Below are 15,613 nucleotides of genomic sequence, written 5' to 3'. Positions count from 1 at the left end.
GTTTTCATACTCTGCCTTCCTAATTCTGGATTACCAGCTCAATTTAAATTGTATGCTTTTCTGTGATGGTTGGTTTATTAACATGTAAAGCTAGTTATATTTTTGATATCTCTCCTGAATAGTTGTTCAGTAATGCCTTTAGCCATGTGGTTAGTGATGTTATTAGGGCTGCCTGGGGCCTTGATCATCAGGGCTTTGTAATCCACGCCTGGAGAACACTTGGGAGAGATGAAACTTTTAAAGTTATGAACTTCATTGTTTAATTTTGGAAACCTCTTCAAAGTAATATGACATGTGACTATATTTAAAATTAATTAAAATTAAAATTTAAAGGATATTTATTCTTTTAATGATCACCTACAATAAAAGAAATGCCTTAGCACAGTGTTTTTGCAAAATGTGTGTAATGTGTAAGAATATCCTGGAATGATTATTAAAATGCAGATTCCTGGCATCACCCCAGACGTACTGACTTGGAGTCTCTAGCATCACCCCAGATGTACTGCATAGGAATCTGCATTTTTACAGGTATCCCTGGTGATTCTGACGCATCTGATTTTTTAAAAACCACTACCCTAAGATGTTCAACACCAGTACTAAAATTCTGTAATCTCTAAAATGCTTTCCACATATGTGGGTTTTAGTTTTTAAAGTCAGCTGACTTCTAATTTCATTATTCAGGTTCCATTTTGAGTATCGTTTATGTTCTTCATCTGATATCTCACTCTTTTTCTCTGTCTGGGACACAAATCAATCATTTAGCAAATATTTATTGCATGCTTCATTGTTGAGCATTATGCCAGGCAAGCTTTACACACACACATCCATACAAAGTTGGGTATATTCTGCCTTCCAGGACATTGTACATAGCAACCTTGGTAATTGCTTCTCATACATATTCCTATGCACTGGAGCAAGTTTCTTAAGTTAGTTCCTGGGAAACTCAATAAGTCAGATAAAAGAGATTCTTCCTTCTGAGAGATTATGATAACCAATTGACCACATTGATAGAAAAGAAATGCAGAAGTGATATAAAGAGTCTGGTTGGAACCTAGAAACCCTGAGTTTGAGACATGGTTCTACCACTTGCTGAATAATCTTGGGCAAGTCAGTTAAACTGTTTGAAACTTCTATTTTCTTAATTTGAAAAATCAGAATAATACCACCTGTTTTATCTATCTCTCCAGGTTTAAGAATCAAATAGTGTAATATATGTATGTGAAAGCTCTTTGCTCTTACAGTGCTAATCATTGTAATCCGTTACTAGTATTTAAAGCTATAGAAGCATCAAATTGATACCCTTTATATGATACTTTATATTATACTTTATATTAGTTTGGGACAACTCAGTGACATAGATAGGGCAGTGTTTGCTATTTCTTGAACAGATGAGTGACTAATATCCAGAAGGGTTAGGTGGCTTTCCCAGGATCGTACAGTTACTGGTAAGGAGCTGGAACTACCACTTTATTTTTGATTTTCTTATGCTTGAGAACTGACTGAATATAACTTGCTCAGGTTTTATTGAGGAGGTATTGCATAATCTGCTGGATAGAAAACTCCTACTTAGAGGAAGAATATCTTTGGTGTATGTTTTCTTTTTCTAAAATCTTTATGTACTCTTACTGTTTTCACCCATCGTATGTATACTTTATTCACATTATTGAGACTGGAACCTCTTTCCTTTCTCTTTTCCTTTACATTTTCATTTATAATCAGTACCGTTCCTGAAGCATCTGTTATAGTAAGTAAAATAAAATGATCTTACTCTCTTGCTCTTGATATTTTGTTCGTATATACAACTTTTGTAGTTTCTCTTATGGGCAAAAACAAAGGTGCTATTTCCTGTCTGAATTGATTTGGATCAAAGTTTATGTAAAGAAAAGGCCTTATACCATTTTCTGTTTTATAATGAGAATATCTTTTCAAGTATTTTTTTTTCTTCTAAATTTCATTTAGGACAAAGTAGATGCCGGGTTGCCTACAGCAATTGTAAGTATACTTTAAATAATTCTTTAAAGATAAGCTTTCTATTTGATTGGGTTTTCTTAGATTTATTTTTCTAATGTTTAAAGTTATTACATAAGTTATTGTGATGATAAATTTATAAGTCACTTATTGCCAGTTACCAGATTTAAAATGTATCCCTGTTGACTGTTCTCTTTCTAGTATATTATTACTCTTCAGGCTTTTGTTTGACAAGCACACAATGGAATAATAATTAGCGTTTTCCAGGTTTATTTGTATGTGGTTTTACTCTGCCCAAGTAAATTTGCTCCTTCTGTGATTCGGCTTCCCTTTGGTTACAGGGAGTGGAAAACAGTATTTGGTAAAATCACTTTGCGGTACATGGTACATTTAACAGCTCTGAACCCTCTTGCCAGGCCTACCAAGTAAATCTGTGAAGTGATTATAATAGAGAACTGGGGCATATTGAGAGCACGCTAGTGCCCTCTTTTCCTGACTAGTTCCAGCTGCCTCCTGTAGCTCTTTTATTAGTTAAATGGTGAGGAAGTCGGCTGAATTTTGAACATTTCTGGTGTCTTTTGGCTCCTAGGAATAAACTGGAGAAGAGCTTTCTAATCCCTTCTCCACACCTCATAGCAGATTCTTGATCGGGAAGCATTAGTGCCTCTTACTTTGTCTGGACCTCTGAATTTTTGCTTTAGGGAAGTTAAGTGTCATGCTTTTCTCTAGTATGTTGAACATATACTAGTTTGAGATTATTGCCCTTAGAGTAAATTTAGAGGGAGTCCCAGAAATAAAATGTCCTGCGTTTCATTTCCTGTTTTGCCTCTCAGATGAAATTCTTCTTATTTGTAATAGTTGGTATGTCATTTGTTGCCTAGAGGAAGGAAGACCAGCAAATTCAGCTCTGCTTATTCCAGGATCCTTGCTCCGCTCTCTTAAAATATAACCCTCTCTTTTGTTCTCAGGCAGTGTCCAGTCTGATAGCAGTGGGTACAGCTCACGGATTGGCTTTAATATTTGGTAAATTTTCCAAGCACTTACTTTCTTTACTTTAAATATTAAGTATCCTTTTGGGTTTTATAATGCCTTTTAATCATAGTTTACAGAGTGAACTGAACTATATTTTCTTGGGAAAAAAAAAACCAGAAGAACTTGAAAAATAGCAGTATTTTTATAGTTAAGTTACTTGACTCAGCTTCACTTTGTTGCTTGTTGCAAATTTATTTTCTTTATGAATTTATGAGCTGTCATATCTGTTGACTCTCTGTAGATCTAGACAAAAAGAATACAAAGTTGGAAGGGAGCTTGGGTTGTGATATTGTCTGCCTTTTGTTGGTGGTGAGTGGTAGGGTGATTTTTTTAATCCTAATTCATATCTGAGTAATAGGTATTCTAGAAGATCTTCAGGAAAGAGGTTCTTGGGCACTCTCAGTCATTTTTAGTAACTCTCACTGACAATAAATTCTTTTTATTTTCCACTGTAAATCCCATACCATAAACTGGTAATTTTTTTAGCCCTTAATCAAATTATTTTCTTGGTTGAGACAAGAACTTAACTAGTTTCATTTATAAGGAAGATGTTAATCTTACTTATTTTCTCATTTTTTTTCCTGTCTGAGACTAACCCCTGTTTCATTAATCTTTCTTTGCTTTTGAATTCAACACTACTAGAAGAACATTTTGTTTTGTTGTTTTTTTAATTTAAAAACTATAAACATTTTTCTGTCATTTTTAGTGTTCTCTGGATCTTAAGTCTTTTTCATCTCAAATGGAGTTCCTGATGACACTGTATTTCATTAAGAAATCCACAGGATATTATAGAAGGATTACTGGGGGATACTTTAATAGCAGAACCACAATTTGGTCTTTGTGGGCCTTACATCTTTATTTACTAGAGGCCCAGCGTGGGAAATCATGTGGCCCCGCCCATCCACGCGCACCCCACCCACCTGTCTACCCGCCCGCCCCCCAGCCTTGACACCCTAACCTCGATCGCGCCTGGCCCTGCCCCCACCCCCTCCGGCCTTCTCTGGCCACTTCAAGCCCCGCCCTTGGTCCCACGACTTGCTTTGGGCTGGTCCTGCCTCCTCTGGGTGCCTCCCTGCTTCCGCCCATCTCGGGAGCAATGCGGTGGCTCCACCCCATCATGGCACTATAGGAGAGCGTGGAAGCCTCCCATCTGCTGCAGAGTTTTGAGCTCCGCTTCCTGGTGGTGCGCGCGCTGCGCTCCTTCCCTTGGCAGGTGGGCGGCGGGGTGCTCTGAATGCGAGTGGTGGGTGGCGAAGGACCGGTGAGGGCAGGGCGCTACAGGCTCTCACCCCGGCCCTCCCCACCATGGGATGGGCCCGCCTCCTCCGGGCGCCTCTCCATTTCTGTCCTGTCTCTGGAGCGTGAACACACTGGCTCTGCCCTGCCTCGTACACAGCCTCCTGCTGAACAGTCGTTACGGCGGCGTGAGGATGTCATGACCATTAGCATATTAGCTCTTTATTATATAGGATTAGTTATTTTCCCTTGTTTTTGAACAATTTGGTTTCCTATTTATAAAATTTTTTATTATGCCCAAAGCCTTATTTATCATGTGATTTTTTATACCTAGTGTTTTCAAAGGTGATTGACATAAATATGAATTTTATTGTTTGGAGATGAGAAGAATGGAAATGAAAAATATGGTTGGTTCTCTCAAGAGAATTATAAATTTATTTTTTAAATAATATTTTTCTGATTCCATTATTGATATGTGTTCATAATAGAAAATTTAGAAAACATAGGTGAGCAAAAGGTTGAAGATATTAAATACCAAATTCTTCCATGCAGGAATAGTCCCTAACATTTCTGTATATAGCCTTCTAATATTTTTCTCTGTGTGTGTGTTTTTGTGTGCGCGCACATGTGTGTGTGCTTGTGTGCATATACCGACCCCCAAATGGGATCATGTAATTTGTAACTTGCTTTTTTTTTTCATTATAGTGAACATCTGTCCATGTAATTATATATTCATCTGTAACATTATTTTCAATGGTTACATAATATTATTTTAGATGGATTCACCATAATTTACATAATAATTTCCTACTATAAGACATTTAGGTTGTTTCTAAACAGTATAGTGGTAAACATCTTTGCTACTGCATTTTTGTACATGTGATTACTTCCTTAGAACAAATTCCTAAAAGTCCCAAGTCATATCCTGGGTCAGGGTATGAACATCTTAAACATGCCTAATATGTATTGTCTAGTTGCCTTCCAGAAAGTTTTACCAGCTATCAGGTGTAGGAATGCTTGTTTTCCTATGGGGACCATAGCGGGTATTGGATTGATAGGATTTTGGGAAAGGATCTTAAAAGGTAATTTAGTTCAGTCCCCTTATTTTACATATGAGGTGATTGAGAACCAGAGGGGTTAAGTGACATGCACAAAGCCAAGGTTAGAATCAAGGAATATGGAATCCTAGATCAGTGCATTCCCCCCATTCTGAGCAATTCTCCTGTCCTGAGAGAAAAGGAGGCCAATTCCAAGATATATGAAGAAAAGAAGAACTAAAGTGAAAGTGGATAGAATATAAGGCATATATTTATCTGTCAGCAGAATGAATGTTGAGTTTTTGTTACCACTTACCATTATTTTTCCTCAACTCTATCTGTTTTAACATTCCCTCCTTACCACGAAGTTATAAGAATATGTACCTGCTTATAATCAAGTCCATGTAGAGATTAATGCAACAAATTAAAATGAATATAATTAAAACAAAAACTAACAAAGGTGAAGAGTATATTATCTTTTGCTAATGTCTCCTTAATTTCCTTGGGCATGCTTCCTAATTTTCCTTAAATCCCAGTAGCTTTCTGATGAAATAGTAGTCTTATTATAAGTTAATGGAACAGAAAGTATTCTAGAGTGAATATTTTGAGAAATAATCTTAATATTCTGATTGTGCTTTGGGTTTTTAACTATGTGTTAATAAATTTTACTCATTTTTGTAAGAATCATATATTTGGACAATGAGTTTTAACAAATTGATTAAATTTGCTTGAAAACCTAGGTAGAATAATAATACTATGAAGTGTCTGGATTGAAAACTTGGGTTAAAGCTGATTGTTTTAAACATCTTCATTGATGATAGGATAAAGTGTAGAAGGAAGAACCATACTTGTTTAATTAGTAATAGATTTCCCCATTGGAATAGTGACCTGAGACATTAAAATAGTAATCATTATAAGCTTTATAAAGAATGATGTATATTGTTTATTCTTTTTTTTAAATTGTTTAAACTATTACATATGTGTCCCCCCCCCCCATTGATCCCCCTCACCCGACCACTCCCATCCCTGAGGCAAGCCCCCACCGCCCCAGTGTCTGTGTCTACTTCTATGTTGCTTATTTGTGTGGAATTATAGATATATGGCATTTATTGCGTATCTTGGATCTTACCTATATGAGGATCTCAAAAATTCAAATATTAATAAAGATGTTTCCCTATCCCAAGGTCCTTAGTTTTCCATTTTTTAGGTTGCTAGCATACTTTAGTAGACTGTCTTCTTGGGGGAGGGGGGGAGTTTTGTTTTGTTTTTTTTTAGAGAGGGGAAGGAGGAGGGAGGGAAGGAGAGAGAGAGAGAGAGACAGAGAGAGAGACAGAAAGGGAAACATCATTGTGAGAGAGAGCATCGATTGAGAGGGAAAGAGAGAGAGAGAGAGAGAGAGAGAGAGAGACAGAAAGGGAAACATCATTGTGAGAGAGAGCATCGATTGAGAGGAAAGAGAGAGAGAGAGAGAGAGAGAGAGAGAGCGAGAGAGAGAGAGAGAGGAGAGAGAGATTGAGACATCAATGTGAGAGAGAACATTGATTGGTTGCCTTCTGTATGTGTCTGGACTGAGAATCGAACCCCCAACCTTTCAGTAAATAGGATGGCTCTCCAACTAACTGAGCCACCCAGCCAGGACGAAAATTAATTTTGTTTTTATCAAACCTAATGAACTTGGATTTACTTACTGTGCTGTAATTTGAATGTTATTTCTTTTCTCTTTTCCAATAACCAATACCCGAATATAACCATAAACTCTAGAGATGTCTATTAATCACAGTTAGTATCCTTCCTATAGATAACTATAGTTTGTCACTTAAACTCTTGAAATTTTACCTGTCTTTTTTCTGAACTTTTGATCTGATCTCTTGCTTTCTCTCTTTTGATCTTTTCTCCATGGATTCAAAGGAAAAGGTATAGTAATTTTGGTTTGCATGAGTGACTTTTTCTCTTTTGACCTTTTAATTTTGAAAGAGAATGCTATCAATTAGTCAGTGCCCTCTTATGAAGTGCTCATGGAAGAAAACCAGCTAATTGAAAGTTAAAACAGAGAATTGTTAAAAATTATAAATTTATGCATACCTTAGATGTTTTAACTGAAAATATATAAATATTCATTTCCCCCTTAATCTTTTGATATATACCAAAGCCTTTACTTTGAGTTTGTATCTGCCAGATGGAGGTCTGTGGCATCTTTTTTATCATAAACTGCATCAATAATAGGTCATGCAAAATTTGCACTTTTAATTTTTTAAAAAAGAGGTAAGAGCTTAGGCACCTGTGAATTAAATACAAAATATTAGGTTTTCATAAAACTTCTATTGAATCTTCTGCAGTTATCTTGCACACATCCTATTTTATGACAATTTTTAAAGCAATTTATCTTTACCAAGTTTCTCTAAAGCATTCATTTAGTTTTCATGGAAATGATAGCCCTTTCTTTTTCATTCTATTTCATCAGTTTATATATTTTTAATTAAGTTTGTAAAGTACAGTACTATGAGCGGCATGAATGGCATGAACAAGTTTGGGAGTGAACACAAATGACTCTTTGTAAGGATCAGCATTCCAGAAAATAGCCAGTTAGCCATGGGGATTCAGTGTTATCTGGGTTCAGTCAGTAACCTTTACAGAGGGAATGAGAACTTTAATTCTGTGTGTTGGTTAGATGGAGGTCAGGTAAAAGTGTTTTTGCTGTTTTATAATCATTGATGAAAAATGTTTCTTAATATCTCTTTGCTTCTCCTTTGGTCTTAGAGAATATTTTAATGTACTCAAAGGATAAGAAAAGAGTAATACTGAAGAATGATGAATACTGCCAATAGCAGTAGAGCTCTGCACACACAATTAAATTTGATTCCTTCTTGGATCTAGGTATTTCCTACTTTGACAGTCTTTAGTAACTAGTTAAAACAAATTAGGGACAAAAAAAAAAAAATAGAGGATTGGGTTAATTTTGGTACATGGAAAGAGAAGAAAAATTCTGGGAGTATGTTCACATTTAGATTTGATAGCTATTATAGGCTTTATGCATTATTTGTGACTTTTCTTTGCTATTCAGTACATTACTCTTAAGCCCAGAATATACCGAGGAGATCTACCCTAAGTGAAGTATACTTTGAAAGGTATGCTAATAAAAGAAATAGGTATAATTCATTGCAGTGTCAAATAAATGTGCTTTTTGTGATACCTGGGCTACAAGTTCTTCTAATTAATTGGTAATCTATTTATTGTTAATAATAATCTCTTTCATTTATACCATTTTGTACTTCTCATTAAGCTGTATGCCAATTTTGTGAAGTTTATAGGAAAAAAGATAGTTTCATTTCCTATTTCTTGTCCAGCTACAGTGGGGGCCTTGATTTACGAGCGTCCCGACTAATGAGTTTTTTCTCTCGGCTGATTTTTTGCATTGAGTTGATAGAGTAATTTGAGTTAACGAGCTCCTTAACGAGCTTGGTCTCGGAACGAATTAAACTCGTAAGTCAAGGCCCCACTGTATTTGCTTCATAAGGACCCACTCCAATTAACACACACAAAAAACTAAGTTGACAGTGCCAACCAAAAGTGGCTTTATGTGAACTTGTAAATGAAATTAGATGTTACTAATTTAATCCTTTCACCCCAATGATAGACAAAGGAGAATTCTGAGAGTAGGGGGAGAATAGAATGTTTGTATTTAAATTGAGATCAAGAGCCCCTGGAGAGTTGAATTTGCAGAGAGCACTGATTTTCATCTTACTTGCTTCTGTCCATGTAACTACAGAATTTAAGTGTTTGAAAGAAGTTTTATTTTTATTTTTGTAACTTTCCCCAGAATTGTCCAGAATTACTTGGACTATAGAGTGTTTAGTTAACTCTAGCAAAGAAACCACTCCAATAAGACTATATTTTCCTTTATGTATAGAAATCTACCTCTTCTGAATTTAGTTTAAATTCTATAATAGCTAGTTTGTTAATATGGTACTGTAAAAATAGATTGTATAAAGCCAGCAATAAGAATTGATAAATATCTTTTGAAGTTAAAATAGGTTATATTTTATATATTGTGCATCACTTCCTAGCCATGTGATCTTATAAAGGGACATTATCAATGTATTATAATTCACTATAATGTATTATAATGAATACATTGTAAAAATCGAGAAAAAAATTGAGATTATTTTTATTAACACAGTCCTGTTGGATGTAAATGAATACATCTTTCAGGAATGGCCAAGGTTGATAATTTGGTTTCTTGTCTAGCTAGTTTTCAGTACAGGGGACCCATAGTTAGGAAAGCAGAGTCATGTTTGGGTTTTTAACCTACAAATCACGTACTGTCTTTTTCCTTTCCTCTTTTCTTCTCTGTTTCCTCTTTCTTAATGGTACCTTTATTTTCTATTTTATCATACACTTTAATTTTCCTATTCTTACTTTTCCTGAGCTATAATACTTAGTCTAATTTAAAGCATGAACTTTGTTAAATCAGAAAGCAATAGTGGTTGTCTCTAAGTTTGGTGGATCCGAACTATGTAAAGGTTGGATCTCAAAGCAGTGATTACAAAGGATCACAGCAGGACTATATTCAGACAGGACTCTGTGCTTGGAAGGCAGGAGCCTGGACTCTGGGGGCTTTGTGAGACTGGAATGGAGTTTCTGCCTTTGTCCTCTTAACTGTCAGTTCATCCATTGCCTACACGCATGACCCAAAGTAGTGGTATGTATGGAACACTATTGCCCAACTGTTGTATCGTGACAGTTTGCAAAATAAGGTGTATGGATAAGCTGCTGACTGCTTAAGGCAACCCTGATAAGGACAATGGGAAACACCAGTTTTTATAGACAGTTTCAGTTAAGCAAAATAAAATGTCACTTCATATTTAGAGTAAGGAAAATAAAGGAAATATTAATAATTTGAATTAAACTAGGGGAGGGAAGAAAAAATATGTAAATAAGGAAAGTAGAAAAAAAATCTGTAATTGTAATAATGCTAGATATGAATAAAGATAATGACTTTTAAAACACATCAGCCCTTATATATTTATGAGTTTTACTCCTTTTTGAATATTCATCATAGAAGGCTAAAATCTAAAATGATTTCAGTAACCGAGAAGTATTTTTTGTGTGGCAGATACCATACAGCCATCAATTGTGTCAGAATTCCTTGGGAAGGTGGAAATTGCTATTTGAGCCAGTTTATGAACATAGAAAAATATTCTTACAGTATTTAACTTTGGATGGGCAAAAGGACTTACATAATATTTCCTAGACCTGAGAATGCATGTTTTGTGGCTGTTTCTGATAACTACCCTTACAAAAGGAAGAGTTGCAAATGTGGACGCTGTTCAGATAATTGTCAGATGCCGCTGAGTGTAAGGAAGGCACCATGCTAGTATTCTGGGAGTGTTTATTCACGTACAACTTTTGCCTTACGGAGGTCTTATTCTCATAGTGGAAAACATATTTACCTCCAAAAAGTAGCATATAGATAATATTAATAAAATTTGGCTAAGTAAATTTTAAAGATTTTATTGGCTTAATTCAGTGATTTATGAATCAGGTAGCATCATCTAGCACAGCAGTTTTCAACCTGTGTGACGTAAGAATTTTTAGAACATGCAATACCTGACTATTTAGTCAGGGCACTGACCTCTTTTCCCTTAGATTGTCAAATAAAAAAGTAACAACAGCTCACACAACAATAGCCATCCCATGTGAATGAATCAAAATGATACCTATTTTGTTTTGTCAGATCGGCAAAAAAATACACTGTTTGGTGTGCTGCAGAATTTTGGTGAATAGTTTATGTATGGCATGAGATTAAAAAGATTGAAAATCGCTGATCTGGCATATAGAAAGGAGCTCCCAGAAGCTATACAAAATGAAAGACTTCTATAGGCAGCAGGGAATGGAGCAAGGAAGTTAATACTAGCAAAAAGCAGATTGGTTGTGGCAAGGTCATCTTCCTTTATGACAGGTCTGTCAGAGAGATTACCTGACTAGTACTGACCAGGCAGTTCCTGATGGACTGGTTTAAAATTCCATTCCTGGGAGACACCGAAACTAATTACGTATTAAGTCTTAGTTTGGTGATAGGGGGCTTAGCAAAAGTGACTCCATTTTGGGCCTTTTGTATTGTTTTTAATACTAGTGAAGGGTGATATAAACAATTGCTGAGGGAGTTGAGAGAATTCCAGATTGTGCAAGCGTGGTGGATTTATTTATTTTCCTCTCTAAAGTTACACTTTGTAGGCATGCCTTATTATATTTAAATTTTTTATTTCATGGGTTTCAAGTGGGTACAGTAATGAACGCTATACAAAATAAGCATTATCTAGGAGACGCCCTAGAGAAATTTCTTTTAATTATTAGATAATAACATTTAATAAATATTTGAGTGCCTCCTGGAGATATCAGAGCTGATTAAGGCAAAATCCTTGCCCTTAAATAACTTAATCTAGTAGAGATTTTAATTATTTACTTTTAGCATATCAAGTGTTGATGCTTGAAATAATTCTGTTAAGTAGTTTAAACACTATAATTTTATTTGTTCTGTTAATTTGCTTAGTAAACCTTTTCTTCATGGGTAATAGAAATGGAAATTTCAGTCAAATTCTAAATTAATAAAATTTGATTTTTCAATTTTTAAAGCTACTTAAAAAGGCGGTATTCCCTGTAACTTTTCATCTTAAAAATAGCAAGAAATACAATTATGGAATGAGGGCGATGAAAGGGGTTGTTTGTGGAAAGACACAGGTTTCTTGTGGAGTTTTTTACTTATCATTAGCAAGTTGTGTATTATGCTTCTGTGTGGATATTGTGTCTCCCCCAACCCCCCCGCATTCTTAGTGTCTAATTCGGTGCCGAGCCTTTAGTAGATGCTTAATACATGTATTTAAAATGATGTAACTTAATCAGTTGATTCTTGGTACCTCCCAAGTTTTTGAAAACAAGCCTATAATAAATATGTATTTATTTAGTCCTTCCATTTCTTTCACTTGATTTTACAAATTGCTTTCTTTAGATCAGAATCAAGCCTTGCGACTCTGTCTGGGTAGCACTAGTGTTGGAGGTCAGTATGGAGCCATCTCTGCCCTCAGTATTAACAACGACTGCTCAAGACTTCTCTGTGGCTTTGCTAAAGGACAGGTAAATGTGTACTTTATTTACCCATAAGACAATGTTGAAATCACTTTTTAAAAATAGTATCTCTAGATCAATATCTTGAAGACCAAAATATGTTATAAAGGGACATGCCTATAGAGCTGAGATTGCTCAGTCTTACTTTTGTCTTATTCAAATTTTGTAGTAATTGTTATTGACTGAGCAAGAGTATGTGATTTTTTAAAAATTGAGTTATAATTCACATATAACATTATATTAGTTTCAAGTGTACAATATAATGATTCCATATTTGTATATATCTGAATTACCACCACAGTCTTTTTACTATTCATCATCATACAGAGTTATATAATTATTTTTTCTTATAATGAGAACTTTTAAGATTTACTCTCTTAGCAACTTTTAAATATGCAGTCAATATTATTGACTGTAGTCATCATGCTGTACATTACAGCCCCACAACTGATTTATTTTATAACTGGAAATTTGTACCTCTTGACCCCCTTCACTCATTTTATCCAACCCTCAAGCCCCCTTCCCTCTGGTAACCACCAGTCTGTTTTCCATATCAATGAGTTTTGTTTTGTTCTTGTTTTTTTAGATTCCATATATAAGTGAAATCATATATTTGTCTGTCTCTTAGCATAATACCCTCAGGGTTCATCCATGTCACAAATAGCAAACTTCCATATATATACATATATATATTTATCACATCTTCTTTATCCATTCATCCATTGATGGACCCTTAGATTATTTCCACATTTTAGCTGTTGTAAATACTACGGTGAACATGAGGCTGTAGATATCTTTTTGAGTTAGTATTTTTATTTTTGGGGGGATAAATTCCCAGGATTGGAATTGCTGGGTCATATGGTAGTACTATTTTTAATTTTTTGCAGAACCTCCATACTATTTTTCACAGTAGCTGCACCTACTTACATTCCCAACAGTAGTACACTAGAGTTTTGTTTTTCCACACCCTCGTCCACACCTGTTATTTCTTGTCTTTTAATCCTAGCCATTCTAACAGGTGTGAGGTGATATCTCATTTTGGCTTTGATTTGCATTTCCCTGATGATTAGTGATGTTGAATCTTTTCATGTGCTTGTTGGCTTTCTGTATGTCTTTGGAAAAATGGCTCTTCAGATCCCCTGCTCATAAAAAAAAAAAAAAAGTTTTGGTGTTTTTTTTTTTCTTGCTATTTAGTTGTATGAGTTCTTTATATATTTTGGATATTAACCCCTTATCAGATATATGATTTGTACATATTTTCCCCCATTCAGTACATCGCCTTTTCATTTTGTTGATGGTTTCCTTAGCTGTACAGAAGTTTTTTAATTTAATGTAGTCCCACTTGTGTATTTATGCTTTGGAGTCACATCCAAAAATTTATCACCAAGGAACTTATTGTCTATTTTTTTTTTCCCTAGGAGTCTTGTAGTTTCAGTCTTACATTCTTACATTCAAGTCTGATCTATTTTGAGTTAATTTTCTTGTATGGTGTAAGATTTTATTCTTAGTGCAGTTTTATTCTTTTTTGCATGTGGCTGTCCAGTTTTCCCAGCACCATCTATTGAAGAGGCTGTCCTTTCCTCATTGTGTATTCTTACCTTCTTTGTCATGAAGTAATATATCTGGGTTTATTTCTGGGGTCACTGTTCTGTTCCATTGATCTCTGTATCTGTTTTTATGCCAGTACCATATAGTTTTGATTACTATAACTTTGTAATATAGTTTTAAATCCAGGAGTGTGATACCTCTAGCTTTGTTCTTCTTTCTCATGATTGCTTTGGCTATTTGGGTGTTTATGGTTCCAAATAAGTTTTAGGATTGTTTGTTCTGTTTCATTGACAAATGTCATGAATTTTTAGAGGAATTATATTGAATCTATATATTGCTTTGAGTACTATGGACATTTTAACTACATTAATTCTTCTAATCCATAAGCTTGAAATATCTTTCCATTTATTTGTGTCGTCTTCAGATTCTTCCACTCAGTGCATTATAATTTTCAGTGTACAGGTCTTTCACCACCTTGGTTCAGTTTAATACTAGGTATTTTATTCTTTCTGATGCAATTGTAAATGGGATTGTTTTCTTAATTTCTCTTTCTGATAGTTTGTTGTTTTTGTACAGAAACAAAACAGAATTTTGTATATTGATTTTGTACCCTGCAACTTCACTGAATTTGTTTATTAATTTGAACAGTTTTTTTGGTGGAGTCTTCAGCATTTTCTCTATATAAAATTACATTTTCCACAAATATGACACTTTTACTTCTTCCTTTCCAATTTGGATGCTCTTTATTTTTTCTTTCCTAATTGTGCTGGCTAGGACTTTCAATACTATGTTGAGTAAAAATGGCAAAAGTGGGCATCCTTGTTTTGTTCCTGATTTTAGAGGAAAAACTTTCAGCTTTTCATTATTCACTATATTAGCTATGGTCTTGCCATATGTGACTTTTATTATGTTGAGATATGCTGCCTGTATATCCATTTTGTTGAGAGTTTTTATCATAAATTGATGTTGAATTTTGTCAAATGATTTCTTGTGTCCATTAAGGTAATCATATGATTTTATTCTTTATTTTATTTATGTATTTTTCCTGTTAATCCTCACTTGAGGCTGTTTCTATTGATTTTTTTTTCTTTTTAGAATAGAGGGAGGCGGGGGGGGGGGGGGAGAGAGAGAGAGAGAGAGAGAGAGAGAGAGAGGGAGAGGAAGGGAAGGGAAGGGAAGGGAAGGGAAGGGAAGGGAAGGGAAGGGAAGGGAAGGGAAAGGAAAGAAACATTGATGCGAGAGGGAAACATAGATCAGTTGCCTCCCATATGTGCCCAGCCGGGGATTGAACCCATAATCTAGATACGTGCCCTTACTAGGGATTGACTGGCAACCTTTTGGAGCACAGATTGATGCTCCAACCAACTGAGCCACCTGTCCAAGGCAATTCTTTATATTTTTAACTAGAGGCCTGGTGCACGAAATTTGTGTGTGCACCCCTGCGGGATTGGGCCTAAACTGGCAGTTGGAAATCCCTTGAGGGGTCCCAGATTGGAGTGGGTGCAAGCCGGGCTGAGGGAACCCCCCCCCCACACACACAAATTTCATGCACCAGGCCTCTAGTTAAAAATATAAAGAATAGCCTTGCGGGATGGGGCCTAAACCGGCAGTCGGACATCCCTCTCACAATCTGGTGGCTCCTAACCGCTCACCTGCCTGCCTGATCGCCT

The 15,613-nt window shown here is 35.5% G+C and overlaps 1 protein-coding gene across 17 annotated transcripts in view; it reads left to right on the top strand.

The window, feature by feature from the left end:
* The window catches only part of VPS8 (VPS8 subunit of CORVET complex), a 267,100-nt gene that overhangs the window by 30,858 nt on the left and 220,629 nt on the right, over positions 1 to 15,613 (top strand). For 16 of the 17 annotated variants that reach the window (XM_036352529.1, XM_036352534.1, XM_036352531.1 and 13 more), the window contains 3 exons: positions 1,960 to 1,992; positions 2,937 to 2,991; positions 12,280 to 12,404. In XM_036352529.1, the coding sequence (XP_036208422.1) occupies positions 1,960 to 1,992; positions 2,937 to 2,991; positions 12,280 to 12,404 (213 nt within the window). Of the gene's footprint in view, positions 1 to 1,959; positions 1,993 to 2,936; positions 2,992 to 12,279; positions 12,405 to 15,613 lie in introns of those variants that run through there. The other variant, XM_036352542.1, reaches the window with a different exon arrangement.

Source organism: Myotis myotis, unplaced genomic scaffold (assembly GCF_014108235.1).
Source record: "Myotis myotis isolate mMyoMyo1 unplaced genomic scaffold, mMyoMyo1.p scaffold_m19_p_2, whole genome shotgun sequence".
Lineage (NCBI taxonomy): Eukaryota > Metazoa > Chordata > Mammalia > Chiroptera > Vespertilionidae > Myotis > Myotis myotis.
This window is presented reverse-complemented; position numbering and strand designations above follow the sequence as displayed.